At 39.1% G+C, this 15,667-nt stretch overlaps 1 protein-coding gene across 2 annotated transcripts in view; it reads right to left on the bottom strand.

Annotated features, from left to right (window-relative positions):
• RELN (reelin) overlaps positions 1–15,667 on the bottom strand; it is a 296,224-nt gene that overhangs the window by 41,693 nt on the left and 238,864 nt on the right. For both annotated transcript variants that reach the window (XM_074827840.1, XM_074827841.1), the window contains exons 33-42: positions 15,256–15,444; positions 14,757–15,030; positions 13,182–13,322; positions 12,909–13,086; positions 11,396–11,480; positions 8,632–8,814; positions 7,007–7,178; positions 6,822–6,924; positions 4,123–4,352; positions 395–615 (exon numbers count right to left, since the gene is read on the bottom strand). In XM_074827840.1, coding sequence (XP_074683941.1) covers positions 395–615; positions 4,123–4,352; positions 6,822–6,924; positions 7,007–7,178; positions 8,632–8,814; positions 11,396–11,480; positions 12,909–13,086; positions 13,182–13,322; positions 14,757–15,030; positions 15,256–15,444 — 1,776 coding nt within the window. The remainder of the gene's footprint in view (positions 1–394; positions 616–4,122; positions 4,353–6,821; positions 6,925–7,006; positions 7,179–8,631; positions 8,815–11,395; positions 11,481–12,908; positions 13,087–13,181; positions 13,323–14,756; positions 15,031–15,255; positions 15,445–15,667) is intronic.

Here is a 15,667-nt window from a genome sequence, read left to right as displayed (position 1 = left end):
AACCTCAAAGCCTTCTGTTGTTTGCCTCACTTGTATGTGTTCTGTCTGTGCTAAAGTCAAACTACTATCAAACCATCGTTTTCTTCTAAAATTATTTTCTACATGTAGAGTTTCAGGAAATTCCATTTTGGTGAATATTTTGTATTCTGGCATTAACAACTTCACAAAGAGTCAGACAGACACTCCAAACCAGGCAACTGATAGTCATTAGATATTCACAAACCATGCTTGAGAATGACATCTAAACTACTTGGTTCATGGGAATACGCCCACAGCATAAATTATATTCAGAAACATTCAGGAGTGAGGAAGACTTTGCTGTTTTATCCCTTGAGCCCTGGGTTCCACTAAGACGGATGGGCAGAATTCACCCTTCCCCCAAAAAAAGAGATACCTTCAAAATCATCCTTAAGGAAGTCAGAATTCTTGGTACTTATTTTGCAGGTTGGCCCAGAGTACCCAGGGTCACAGATGCACTTTGTGCCGTTGATACAGCTGCCGTGCCCGTTGCACATCTCCTCGCACTGGGGGCCGATGTACACATTGTCAATGGCCCAAGTCACTGGCTGGGATCCAGCAGGGTAAAATCCTTGGTACCACCTGAACCTTGCCAACCTGAAAAAGGCATAAAGTGTACTTTAAATAATAGTTCCATCTTTTTTGTGTTCTCTATATATGCCATACTATGCATATATACAGTATTCTTTCTGTTGGAACTGGCTTGACAAATAGCTTAATTCTAGAAACTGACTGCTATACCTAATTCCTTTAGTACCTCATGCATCTTTATGTTGACGTTCAACCCAAGTACTGACAGAAATAAAAATAACATTATTCATTAGTTGTTACACCAAAACTGAATGACAGACTTGAAAATGGGATTTGAAATCTAACCACTCTTCTCTCCATCGTTCATGGGGAGGATGAATGGCTGTAGTCTGATGGATTTCCTTCTGCTTTGGCATACAGTGTCTGGGTCAGATCAGACCACTTCCACCCTCTCCTGGAGAGTGAAATCCTACTTCATGCTGCCACCCTGCCCCTAGGGAGACCACCTGTAGAGCTGGGGTGATAGGATCTCACCATCAGTTACACAGAAAGAAAACATGATCTGAAATGTCACCAGGTATTCAGTTTGCTTTCAGGTGGCTTAATCTTAAACCAAACTGATATCGCAAGTTGTTAATTTAAACTGTATTCTCCTTTGGGTGCTGTCCTGTCATTTTTAGTTTGCCTCCTAAGTGCTACTCACATCAATGCCACATATAAAGAGGAACCGACTAGGGAAAGAGGGAAAACAAATCAAGATGGGGAAAAATACTTGAGAGACTAATTTTATTGACAATTCAGAAAACATTTTAAAGGAGGAAGGAAACCAGAAGAGTGAGAAGGGAAAAGCACTTATTGCCTTGCATGTTTAATATGTCTTATTAGAGATATCTAAATGCAGCAGATGAATCAATAGCACAGTTAGCTGATGAGGTTTTTTTGTCTTGGTGTGATAAAAAGAAATTATTATGAGGGGATTCAGGTGATAAGGGATATCTGATGGGTGGGGACACTACTAAGAGTTTCAAGAAAGATACCCAAGAACCAGAGTCCTGCTGAAAGTCAAAAACATTGATTCTAGTGTGCCCTGAGGCGAGGACACAAACGTGAGGCTGGAGATTTTGTAAGATCCTCTTTAGAGGAGATCTCTGCCCCATGGACTGGATTAATTCCATCCCTGAAGCACATCAGCTCCTTCTCTCAGGCTCCCTCTTGGTGAGGGTGAAGTCTGACTTGTGTCTGAAGTAGAGTGAAATACTGGTCTTGTTGAAGTTGGTAGGGGTTTCTTCACTGCCCCAACAAGCTCTCGTCTTTTCCTTCAGAACATAACTGGAATACTAAATCTTAGTTACAGCTGTCTGCTGAGAATATATATTAATGTCCAAAATAACATATGTAGTAGAAATAACTGAAAATGTCTTCATCTTCATTTAAATATAATCACTTGACACTTTGGGGATGAAAAGGCTGGGGTTTTTTTAGGATTACACAATGAGTGAGGTTTGGAGTTTTTTCTTGTTATTACAGTGTATTCTGGTGCAGAAAATCCCACTTCAGCCCTCTGGCCCAAGAATTTCATGGCCCTGAATGCTCCATGGAGGCTGCTTTGCACTGCTGGGTTTGGCTGGCTATCAGCAATTGACTTCTGGCCTAGTGTGTTAGGGAAGGTATAGGAGGAAAGGCAGGCAAACAGGAGAAAATGGCTCAGGAACAGAGGACTAAATGAAAATACCTGGAAGGTTTAAATGAGTTAGGAAGGGATGTGTTGGTAGTTGGGTAAATGGTCAAATAATTCTTTTGGGCAAAGCCAGAAGGACAAATGAGCTGCTGCAAGAGACTGTTACCTATTCCATGCTTGAAATGTTAACTGTCTTAAACCAGAAAATACAAGTTTAAAATGTAAACATTTTCTTAAATTATTAAACATCCAGACTTTCCAAATGTGGTTCTCATCTCTTATATAGCTCTTTTCATACTTTCAGAGGCACATATGGGGCCACTTATTTAGTGGAGGGACCATTGCATGCAGTAGTTTCTTAAATACTCAAGTCTCATAGTTGCACAGACTCATAAAGTCTCATAGTTGCATAGCTCATTTTCATTCATATGTGCTACAGTTTAATCCTTAATGGTGTGTTCTTTTACAGAAACTGAGTTAATGCTACAAGACAGTTTTCCCTGAAAAAGTAAACAGTACTGTTTTATATTTTGAAAAGTTACATATTATTATGCATGCTAGCACATATTGTTTTTCTATGCCATGTATCTGATAACATCCAACCTAGTCTGTTCAACAAACATTAAGTTTCTGAGTGACTGCAGCAGTTATAATTTCTTAGAATCAGAGAACTTTACAGCTACAAGAGACCTCAAGTATTTATATCAGCCCATTTCCTTACACTGAAGTAGAATCAAGTTTATGTTAGCTCACATTTTACCTCATTTTCTAATTTCATGCAAGAATCATAGAATCATAAACTCATAGAATGATTTGAGTTGGAAGGGACCTTAAAGATCATCTAGTTCCAATCCCCCTGCCATGGGCAGGGACACCTTCCACTAGAGCAGGTTGCTCAAAGCCCCGTCCAGCCTGGCCTTGAACACTGACAGGGAGGGGGCAGCCACAGCTTCTCTGGGCAAACTGTTCCAGTGCCTCACCACCCTCACAGGAAATAATTTCTTCCTTATATCTAATCTAAACCTACCTTCTTTCAGTTTAAAACCATTACCCCTTGTCCTATCCCTACACTCCCTGTTAAAGAGTCCCTCCCCATCTTTCCTGTAGCCCCCTTTAAGTACTGGAAGGCCACTATAAGGTCTCCCCAGAGCCTTCTCTTCTCTAGGCTGAACAACCCCAACTCTCTCAGCCTGTCCTCACAGGGAAAGTGCTGCAGCCCCCTGATCGTCTTCATGTCCTTCCTCTGGTACCGTGTGAGCAGGTCCATGTCCTTATGTTGGCGGCCCCAGAGCTGGACACAGCACTCCAGGTGGGGTCTCACAAGAGCAGAGTAGGGGGGGAGAATCACCTCCCTCGAGCTGCTGGCCACACTTCTCTTGATGCAGCCCAGGATACAGCTGGCTTTCTGGGCTTTGAGTGCACATTGCTGGCTCATAGTCAGTTTTCTATCTGCTAATACCCCCAAGTCCTTCTCCACAGAGCTGCTATCAGTCCACTCACTGCCCAGCTTTTATTCGTGCTTGGAATAATATCCTTGCTGAATATCCTTGCTGAATTCAAATGGCTAACGAACTGCAGTAAAGAACATACAAAGTGCTTTAAGAACAGTCAGTTTTGCATTAATTTTACCATACAACCCACTTCCATAAAAATGTCACCAATTACATACATGGCTAAATAGGATATGATTTGTGTCTATTCTACATTAGCGTTAGGCACAACATATTTGAACACTAACATTCAAGACAAAATGTGGAGAAAAATTTGTCATCTGGTCTGCTCTAGTGTTCTAGTTCTTATGCACCACTCTTGTGCTGGGAGAACATTTTGGATGGAAAACAGAAATAAAAACAAACCAATGAGCAGCTGGACAGGAATAGGAGCTAGACACTTACCCACAGAGGTGCAGTTTTCCAAAGTGAATGACCTCCCTTCTCCAGCCCTGGGTGGTGCCTGCATAGTAAGTGCTACTTGGGTGATGCTCAGTGGAGCACAGGGAGCTGAGGTGGCTGCTGCTGCTGTAGCACAAGGGGAGCAGCAGGTGCCAGGTTGCCCCCAGATCTCGTGAGAACTCCAGCTTCACCGGGTCAGCAGAGGAGCTATCAGTGGTGCAGCCAATATTGATCTGGGGCCAAGACATGAAATGCAGAAGATGACATAGGGCAGGACTCCTAATCACTCTTCGTCTTAGTCAGCCTCCCCCATTTGGTATGGTATTTATTTAGCCCAGGAAAATGGTGATTTGGGAACTCATTTAATAACTGGGATGATGCACTAAGGACATGCACGTGAACATGAACTCTTGCACATTGGCCTACCTGTCCATGGGCATATCACTTATCATAAAATGAATGTAAAATGAAATCCCTGACTACTTCTACTAAGAGACAACCATAAAGTTAATTAGACAAAATCCCAAAGGAGAGATGCTAACATTGCTGGAGCAAATGCATCAGCTCTTGCAATCCTCTGGCAGGTACTGAAGTAATCACAGCACCAAAAGTGCATTTTTAAAACCAGAAATATTAAAACAAAATGTGCAAATATGAACTTTTTGTTAAATTGCTGATATACACTATGGTCCTCTTTTATGTTACACTTCAAAAAAAAAAAAGCTTATGCTACAGGGTGTGTGCTGTATCACTTCCATATGTTCTTCAGATTTCATACTCACTACCCATTTGCTCATGTATAGCAGCAAAGCCCTAGGAGACAGCATTGAAAGAGTATCATAGCTGGATGGATTTAGATTCAATGTCACACCAAAACATAGTTTGGAACTGTCAAACCTCTCAGGCTGTTCTTACAAGATTCCTGATGTAGACAATAGAAAAGGCAGAAAACTTACATGAATAACAGTTGTACTACTGAAAAAAAATATAAAATGTTTTGTACAGAATCTGAGACCTCTTAAGACATATTTTCTGCATGCACCCAGTGCATATTAGTCTGCTTTTCTTTCACACCGATATTAAGATGTTCTTTTAGTTTCAAATTGCTTATATAAAAGAAGAAGAATTAGCTCCCTTACAGGATGACTCTGTCATATAAAATAAGATGTACTATACTTACCATGCAATAAATAAACATCCATTGCTGATGAAATACAAAGCCTGTACTAAAACTATGAAACATTTTGGGGTTTTTACATATCTTTGTAGCGGAAAATAATTGTATAACATGCTGCTCTGTAATGAAAATCTATTTTTTTCTAAAATCCAGTAATACTTAGAACTGTGCATGAATGTTGAAAATGTATCTTACATCGAATTTCCTTCATCGCTCTTCAGCGCACATGAGTCCCATCAACCTACATTTGACTAGAAGGGTTGTCTACTCATCCGGAAGCTTAGAGAGATGCTTGAGCCAATATAGGTTTTGACTCCTGAGACACAGAGAGAAACTCTACTGCATTATGCATAACTTCTTCATTTATACTAATGTCCTCAAAAACGTGAGCTGAAAACAATGTTCTTACCACATATGGAAGTAAGCATGTAGATTTTATGAGGTTAATGCTCTGAAGACTTATAAATATCTTAAAGTGACCTCAAACATTTCTGTTCTACAGGTTCTAATCTATATTTTAAAACAGAAAATGGTTTGCATTCAATAATTTATGAATTTATTGCATGACAAACTGAAATGTGCATGAGTACACAGCTAAACCTAGTTTTCTTGGAAAACCCTTAGTATCATTTTAGTAATTGTTTATAAATCAGTATCATTTGCTGTTTAATGCTACAGCATGCTACATCTTTGTTAAAAGCAGCCTGGTAATTGTGGCATGGCAATTTACATGAAAGAGTCTTTTACTGGCAATATAATGAACCCTCTAGACTAATATATACTAAGCTAAATGGTTACTCCTATCAGTAGCTGCCCTAGCCAATGCACAGTTTAGATTTTAGGATAAACCAGAAACACAGTTTAGTTTAGACTATGTGTTATCATTGGGATTCCTGTTTCCACTGACTATATGAGAAGCACAAAAAATATGCTCCTTATTCATGAGCTTTAGATAACTCCCTAAGATGGGATGAATTCAGGCCATCATGGCTAAAGAACAGCTTCCTCTAGAGCATTTATGAAAGCATGGGCAGAAGCAAAAAGAAAACAGAACCTTGGCTTTCTGAGAAAGTACAGCAGTGCAGTTAAGACAGCAAGTAGGAAAAATGAATTTCTAATGTCACAGATGAAGTCGTAGCTCTCCACTGGTTCAGCTCATGGAAATGCTGCACACCTACCCTGAGCAGGCTGGGAAGTGACAATCTGGACCCTCATTATATTTTGCTCATCATCTTGTCTGCCAGTGGTGACTCCAACTCGTAGGACGTGGACTTTAATGTTATCGGTGCAAGTAATTTAGGCAAGAATGTATAAGACTTTGACGCAGAAATTTCCCTTATCTGTGTATTAAAAGCTTCATGATACACCCACATGAGGGAAAGTAATATCAAAGCAATTACAGGGGAAATTATACAGGCTTCTCTACTTGATTATCATAACAGCTGGGAAAATACAACAAAGAGCAGAACCTGAAGGAACAGAATTCTCTAAGCAAAAGGCAAAATAACTTTCTGAGGACAAGTACCTCAAATTGGATTATAGTGTTTTCATTTACACTCAGGTCTCTTGTTGTAATGGAGTGTTCTCCAACTTCATTTGAAACAAATACCATGGCTGAATCTTCTTCCCTGTAAAAAAAGGAAAGGAGTACTTCAGACTCAGTTTATTACACAGTAACTTCTTTCTAATTTGTTGCAGAGAGATGCTTACGGAGCTCCTTTAGATGAATATGGGCAATAAAGCCCAATGTTTCCACCAGGATAGAAAAACCAGTTGTCCTCTTTGGGACCGAAGTCAAACGTATCCAAAAGGATCATGGGATTCTTTAGGTTATTTCCATCAATAATGAAGTCATCAATAATCCAGATTTCTTCTTTTTTGCCTACAAAGAAAAGGGGAACATTCCTATTCAGACTTAATACTACTATTATTAGAGAGCAGAACAGTAGCCAGTATTTATGGATTACATGGAGAAAAGGGTGCTAAAAATGTGGCTTCACTATTTTAATTTTCCATTAAAATAGAAATGGAAGATGGAGAATTTTCATTTTCCATGAAAATAGTCTCCATACTGCTCTGCAGCCCCACCCTACTGAATTAACTTTTATTCCTTTAAAATTTCTAGAAGTCACATCAAACTGAAGAGTGGAAGACCTGTGATGAACAATTATCTTCTCTTTAAATCACATTTACTTTGAAAGTCTAGCATCAATGTCTTCTTTAATGAAGAATCATCTAAATGATCAGCTGTTGTAGAACCCAAGCAGCCTGAAAGGATGATTTAATTCTACACATTTTTCCTTGCACTCAGCAGCTTGTGTTTGCCTGGCGAGAGCTCTTTGAGAGAGAAGGAAACTCTGAGTGACCTTCTCTCCAATGGATTATAAATTCAAATATGTCAGAAAATTGGTGCTTTCAAACCGGAGATTGCCAGATCTTTTGTGTAACTGTTCTTTTCATCAATGTAAAAGTCTTTGTGTTGATTAGAGAAAGTTAAAAGGCTTCTTTTAAATAAAATTTCTACTTAAGGATAATGTCTGCAAGAAAAGTTTAGTTAAATGTTTTAGTCAAGACCCATCGGAAGAATGAACTGGAACTGGATTCTTAGGACTGGATTTGAATTTGCATTTTTTGTTAGAGGTGTGCTAGGCATTTGCCTGCATGGAATAAATCTTTGCTGTATCACCATATCTATATGATTGCTGGAATTCTTTAGAGCCCTTAATGTCAGCTCCTGCTAATAAATGTGCTGAGAGTAACTGAGAGCAGAGGAGAGATTTCTTCAGCTGGCACATCTCCTGTAATCAGGAGGAATGAGCCACATTCCTCTTGTGGTTTTCTACAGTCCTTTACAATTTAATCAAAAGATTAACTGCTCACTTCATACTCTTTCTAAATGGGTTTTTAATGCCTAGTTAATTCTAAGCAAGGTAGGCCCAGTTCCCATTTACACTTGGGACACTTTTGTATAATTGCAGCATCCTAATGGGCCCTCAGTGTTAAGGAGAATCAGGTCCATTAAAAATAATGAGAAGAACCTGAGTGAAGTAAACTTTATTGATGTTGCTTGATCTCCCAGTCCCTCTAGGACCAAAGCTGATAGTCTTCTGCACAGAGTCAAGGGTTATTAAGTTAAGGTATTTTCACTTTAAAGCATACAGCAACTTCATAAGAACAATAAACATAGTCCTGTGATAATTTTAATTGAAGGAGTTCAAATATAATAAAACATGATTTAAGAGCTTCTATTATTGTTGAGTTCAAAACTCCAGCCTCTTACAGATGCTGAGCTGTGCAAATGTGGACCTGGAATTCCATGGGTGTCTCTTCCTTACCATTGTTATAAGGTTGCCAGAGCCTGAACCGTGTCGCGTTGCTTTGGGCTGAATAGGGCAGAGGAACATTAATAAAGAGGACATCTGTAGTCTGCGTGAAGTAAAACTCATCTATCAGGTGCCAAGTGATGCCGCCGTTGACAGAATATTGCAGCAGGATAGAATGAGACCTCTCGGGGGTGCCTGGAGCAGAGAGGACATGCATTTATGTTCATTATAATCCAGTTTTAAAAAGCTCTAGCTCAAAAACACTTCTTCAAGTGTAAATACAATTAGGTTACTCTGATATATATTACAGAGTATAGGCTTCCTTTGACAACTTAAGCTGTTGAGACATTCTATGTGTACTGTACATACACATCTCCCCATGCTTTCCTTTGCTTGTCTGTCTGCAAAATGCTAATGAATTAGGCATTAAATTTACATTGCTGTTCATTATATGTATGGTCATGGTTAATTACTTGGATGAGAAGCTATCTCAGTGTTATCATTCTTTAGATTAGAACAAACCAGCTCCTTCTACCTCAGTCATTTTTCAGTAATCCAGTACTTATTTGCTTGTTTTTTCCAGATTCTAGACATTATCATCACCATCTGTGGCACCCACAGATAAAGACACAGTCCTTATCCTCACTGATATAAGCATATTCATGCCCAGAAATGATATAATTGATGGAAAGCACAGAAGATCTTTATTAGCCTGTTTTAACAACAACAAGAAAGCAATAGTCTGTGCTTTAAATTGGGCCTAAAAATCAGTGGTGGAACTGATAGTAAAATTTGCATTTTCTGACTACCAGTTCCTCCCTTTTTCTACTTAAAGATTTAAAGAGTCAATAAGGCTCTTTACAGCCATAGCTATTAACATATGCTGATTAGAGCCCAGCACTCACACTTGATGCTGGTTAAATCCCCAGCATATGTCTGGCCCGTGCCTGACTGGCTGACCAGGAACATCAGCATCTGAGTGATGGTATATTTGAGCTGAGTTCTCACTCAGCCAAATTTACACTCTCCACATCCTTCATAGTGTGGCACAGTGATGGCATGTCCTCAAAAAATCAGCCTGAGAGCAGGAAACAGCAGCAGAAAAGGACCAAGAAACAGTTTAATAATCCCAGCCTCACTGTACTTTACTGTGCAAGTTTTTCACATGTTCTGTTCTTAAATTAACCAAATTTGCTGAAGCCAAAGTGCCTGATGTACATGCTCCTACTCCACCCTGCTCTAGCACAGAGTTTCTTCAACCACGGCATGTAGAAAAAAGCAGGGAGGAGACATTTGCAGTCAGGAGCTTATTTTGGTTTATCTGTGGTGATTAACAGTAAACACCACACTGCTCTTAATACAGCTGAGAGATGTGTGCAGCTATATTAATTTGTATTCAATGTTAGGGAGCTTGTTGGGACTAGGTCCTGGATCCAGGCCTAGGGCTAGCAAGCCATATAGATGTAATGAGAAAAGATTTCTCATTTCACTGCTTTACCTCTTGTGGGTCAAGTGTCAAAATCCAGCCTTGAGGCATTTGACTATTCTTGCCTTTCAGAATGACATTTTTACTCATTGTATTTTCAAATATTTTGGCAAGGATCGTATGTAGAAATATTTCCAGTGCATAGTTTTGTAAAAGAAGTCTTCACAAAGATTTTGCTTTTAAACATGAAATATTCATCATGTTATTGTTTTGGGGCATGTTTTTGGCTATTGTTTTCTCTCTTTTCCATAAAGTACTTAAACAATAGTAATAAATGGCCAAATATATATGATTAAATGCCTATTAAAGGGAATCAAACTTAATTCAGAAAGAGCTGCATTTTTACTTGCCCATACAGAGATTTGGCTAAGATCTATTTAGGAAGAAAGAGGTGGTTCAGAACTCTTTTCACGCTGTCCTTTGAAAAATGGTGAGTCAGTTAGGGTCCAGTCCCAGGGCACTGATCTTCCCACAAAAGCTATGAACGTCTTCCACCTTCCACAAAATGCAGAGGAGTTTTTGCATGTTGAGAGTTCAGCCTGGAAGTGCTCTACAAGCAATGCTAGGAAGGACTTCTGAAATTGCATGGGAGTTACTCAAACCCTCAGCCAGGTTAGTGGTTCTCTACCATGTCACTCCTGACTTGGATAAAATTATTGTGCAAAGCCAGAGATGGCAGGGCCTTGGAGCAGGGTATGACTGAATCATTGGCTTGGAAATACTTGTACTAGAGAAACTGTCTTAAGCTTGTTACACCAATGTGTAAACTTGGCTTGCAAAGTCTGACTAGTCATCATACACAATTAAACAAAATTATGGCGTTTAGTCATCTCTAAGATACCTACTAGGAAGTCAAATGGTAAGAGCTTTTAATGCAGTGGACTGAAGCTTGAAAATGAAACTCCCTGTAGTTCCTTGTCAGTCCCTTAAGTAATCTATTATAGGCACCATTTTATGACTTTAAACAATGATAATTTTTTTTCCCAACATACTGCAAAATCTTTAAAAAATCTTGAGCTATTTTGTTTCTCTTCTGCTCAAAGACTGTACTAGATGTGCTGTTTTTGACATGACCACAGTTTACTTTTTTCTTAAGAACTGCACAGACAGCCATGTAGGCTGGTAGCAAGGTAGGTTTGATGCAGAAGCTCAAACAAGTTCCCATATTATCTACAATAAACTGATGATCGTGTACACTGAAGTTGAAAATGTAAATCCATATTCTTTTCTGTGATGCTACTATACATGAATAAAGCTAGAGAAGTGATAGGAAATCAACAATGATCTTACCTTTGGCAATAAATTTAAATGAAAACTGGATGTACACGGTATTAGTGCAATCTAGATCTCTTGAAACAAGCATTCTCAGTCCTTCCTGCAAATACAGAATATATAGTGTGAGTCTTAGTTCCCGTTATCAAAGATGCTCTGCAGCTTATTATTTCATGGATGTTTGTAAGTGCTGCTGGTGGCAGCAAGAGAGGTAATTCTCCATCCCACACCTTCTCCCAGGCAGTAAATGGGAACAGTGATAGCCTTGGCAAAGTGAGCCACAGTAATGGAAAGGGCTAGATATGGGTGTGTCACCACACAGATACAGGTACAGTTCACTCAGTTCATGCTCTGAATCACTGGGATGTGATCTACAAGCACTGACTTACTCAGACATTGAGTCCAAGCTAGTCTACTAATTTTGGGGGGAAATTGTATAGTAGCCAAGCACCCTAATTTCCAGGCAGGAAGACTCCTCTCTAGGATCTTTTTTCTGTGCCTCAAAAAACGTTTTGTACAAATATTGTCTTCTGGGGCAACCTCTTGACTTAGAGCAGACAGGAGACTTCATAGTGACCCCTAATGTCCTGTCCATCTCTATAGGTGAGCTCAGTGTTGTGTGGATCCTGCGGCCAGAGTCGGTCCGTGTTCTGCAGAGATCTAGCAAACCACCTCTCAGAGCTTCCCTCTTTCTCATACCTATTCCCCCAGGTGAACAACATGCAGGAACAACTAATCCAAGTTTTAGACAATTCACATCCTGTGATTTGTGATTTAGATGATCTAAATAGGTTGAACTGGAGTCAAGGTTTTGCAAAGAAATATTTCTAAAGAATTCATTTCTATACCAAACATTATTAAACTTTGCTTTTTTGGTGCACCTGAATTCACAGTGTCAAATGAAGACTTGCGTGTGAGCTTAAAATCTGTGTGTTTATATGAACAAAAGTCTTTCTATTATGTGTTTTGCTGAAGAACTGAGAAGCTCAGAAAATAGGATATTTTCTGGCCTTTTTTAACCTGTAATTAACAACAACAAAAAAAATCCTTAAAGAGCTAGAGAACTTCAAAATGATAGAATTAAGTAAAACACAGGCTAACTACATAAACATTGATTACATAGAATACAGTGCTGACTAATTTATATTATTCAAAATACTCAAAAGCCAATCAGGGGATTTCAAGACACAAATCCAATTGATTGTAATCTGTACCATATTTTCAAAGCACTCACTTGGCCTCAAGAATCTCAGCAGCAGAGTTTCATTCTTTTCCTTTGGTGGTTAAGTAGGAATTTATACCACAAATGAAAGTAATAACCAACAAACAGATGAAAAACATTTGTTCATAAAAAACAACTGTGACAAACATGGTGCATATTTAGGGCAGGAAAAGATAAGAAAAATTAAAATGTCAAATTCTAGCCTAAAGACTTGGACATAAACATATGGGGGGAAACAACAAAAAATTTACTTTCTGTTTTTAACTCTACTGTTTTTTATTCATGTTTTCAATATAAGTAATCTCTGACCCCTTTAAAAATGAGAGCTGTTCCAGACTTGATGGTGTCACCATTCAGGTTTCCCCTCTCAGCACCGTAGACCTCAGGCCAAAGGTCTGGATGCAAGTTACCATTGAAATCATCCTTCAGAACAGACGGCAGAGGAATGACAGGGACACAGTATGGACCGCCAAAGCCTCTGTCACACCTAGCAACAAATTGGGAGGAAAAGGTGTTATCCAGCTGGCCTAGATAAAACACAACATCCTTTCTATGGAGCAGGTTAAACAGGTTGCTACTTACACACAACGACCTGCATCACAGATGCCATGGCCTGAGCACATCCAGGGGCACCCTGTCGCAAGGACCACATTATCAATAGCCCAAGAATCAACACCAGAAGCATAGTTGTACTGAATCCATCTGAACCGTGTTCTGGGAGAGCTAGAAAAAACAGAGTGAATGAATTTCAGGCTTCAAAATGTCTTCTCCACAAAGTGCTAAATAATAAAGAAAATCGCATAGACTTCAGGAGAAGAAAAGCATATTAATAAGCATGACTGCCTGTGTTTGGAAAAGATTCATATTCCAGCTGAAACTGGAAGTTTCAATGTCTCAGGTTAGCTTTTAGGCAAAATTCCAGTGGACTGTAAGGAAGGTGCGCAAAGTGAAAACCAAGAAAGAACATTGCTGTGACTCTTGCCGGTCAGCAAAGTGGTTGAGCAGAAACTATTAGCTACATTAACATTTGTCAGCTCCACATGTTGCTAGCAGAGTTAAAACAATATATAATTGCTTCAGTAAAGTAAGAAGTAATTAAATTTCATTTATACTGAGTGTTGTGTAAAGAAAAAACAGTGATTACATATGTTCATATATGTATGTATAGCAATGTATGAATATATGTGTACAAACATGCACATGCATACACACTGTTGTGATTGCAGACTGCCTTGTTATCCTCAGATGAGGAAAGTATTTTTTAAAAATCTATCAAAATATTATGGGTTAGATCATCTTGCATTTGTTCAGGCAGGAAATGTGCTGTAGACAATGAACAGAGAATTGCCCTCAGATTTTTACAAGATCAGAATATCATTATGTTTGTGAAGAATATTCTTTGGAGGAACATGTATGGTCCTCTGGAGTGAACTATGGAATTAGAAACCAAGATGTTCACCCCAGTCCCAGTTCATTTACTATGAGTCCATTTTTACTACCGTATTTTCTGGGTGGTGAAATTTACAGAGGTAATATGTAGGGTGCTTTGAAGAATTACAGAACTATTCAGAATAATGTAAGCAATATCATCATCATCATCTGTTATTTCTAAACTAGAGCATGGTTTTATTCAGAGAGACGTATGCCAGCATATCTGCAACATCCATTTACAACCACATGATATCACTAGGAGGCAGGCAGAACTCTCCTCCCGCTCAAAAGATTGGAGGTGGCACATTCAGTAACATGTGTTTTGACTTACTGAATGCCATGACTAACATGCCTAAATGTTGGATGATGACTTATATGCAATGACAGAAAATACTTTTATATGAAAGGATGGGTTAGGACATTAATTCTTGCTTATTACTGGGTAAATGTTAGAAAAGCTTGGTTTAGCATTCCTGTTCTTGCTGTCATAGATTATAGGCAAGACTTAAGGATTCACTCATCCAAAGTTGTTATTTCCTTAAGTTCCTCCAGTTCAGATTATACCTGATGAAATATTTTGAAGTGAAATTTAAAATTCCGGTGGTGTGACAACACACATTTAATAATTTAAAAGACATGCAGAAAATTCCCAAGCTGGGGGATGTTTGCTCAAATTAGATCAGCAAAATCTGTATCATGCTAAACAGCTAGAAGAGCAGTGCTCACTTGGTTGAGGGTGGGAGGTAGACAGTAATTCTTTTCCAGTTCTGGAATCTTTCTGAAGTGTAGATGGAACTCTCGGTGTAGTGATGACAGCCGATGGTTGGAGGGACGCACTCCTCTGTCACCAGGTGCCAGTCTCTCCCATTGTTTAAAGAATATTGCAGGTGAATGCTATGGGAATTGCTGTATGGCTTGCTGCAACCCATGCTCAGCTCAAACTGCAAGAAAGTGGAGGCTGATACATGGAAGTCCCAAGTTTCAGCATAACGAGGTTTTCCTAAGAAAAGAGAGAAAAACAACAACAAAAAGTATACCTTATACACATGCTTTTGGTACTGTCATTCAAATTTGTTATCTGTATTTTCAGCTTTTTTCAGCCTTCTTTCTCTGCAGATTACTATATACCTGAATTTGTCTGTACCTCCCATCTTGTAAAAACTTAACCCATAGATAATTTATAAAACAGACTCATACAAATGTGGCAATGTTTGGTGACACATACCAATGTTTTCACTGAACATCAGAGCTGTATCCATAGACAGGCAGTCGATGTCTACTTGACCTCCTTGTATTCTGTACCAGCTTGCCTGTAAATCCACAGTTCCATCAAATTTATCCTGGAAACCAGTCTGAGAGCTGTCATTCATCCCTATAAGGACATCATCCAAAGCCCACTGAGCTGAATGCTTCCCTATAAAAAGCAGAACAGGCAGGTTAGTGGAGTTCCTGTAAGTTATCTTTTATGCCCATATCCTGTGTTCACTCAGTGAGCAGTGTTAAACAAGACTAAAACGTTGCTCAAGGATGAACCTGGACTCTAGAGTATGTTTCTATTTCAGATAAACACAGATATTTTCCTCTTCATTTCTCAAGCTTCAGTGCCTTTGTCATCATACGCTCTCCCTGTGTCTGAA

Source organism: Strix aluco, chromosome 5, assembly GCF_031877795.1.
Source record: "Strix aluco isolate bStrAlu1 chromosome 5, bStrAlu1.hap1, whole genome shotgun sequence".
Classification (NCBI taxonomy): domain Eukaryota; kingdom Metazoa; phylum Chordata; class Aves; order Strigiformes; family Strigidae; genus Strix; species Strix aluco.
This window is presented reverse-complemented; position numbering and strand designations above follow the sequence as displayed.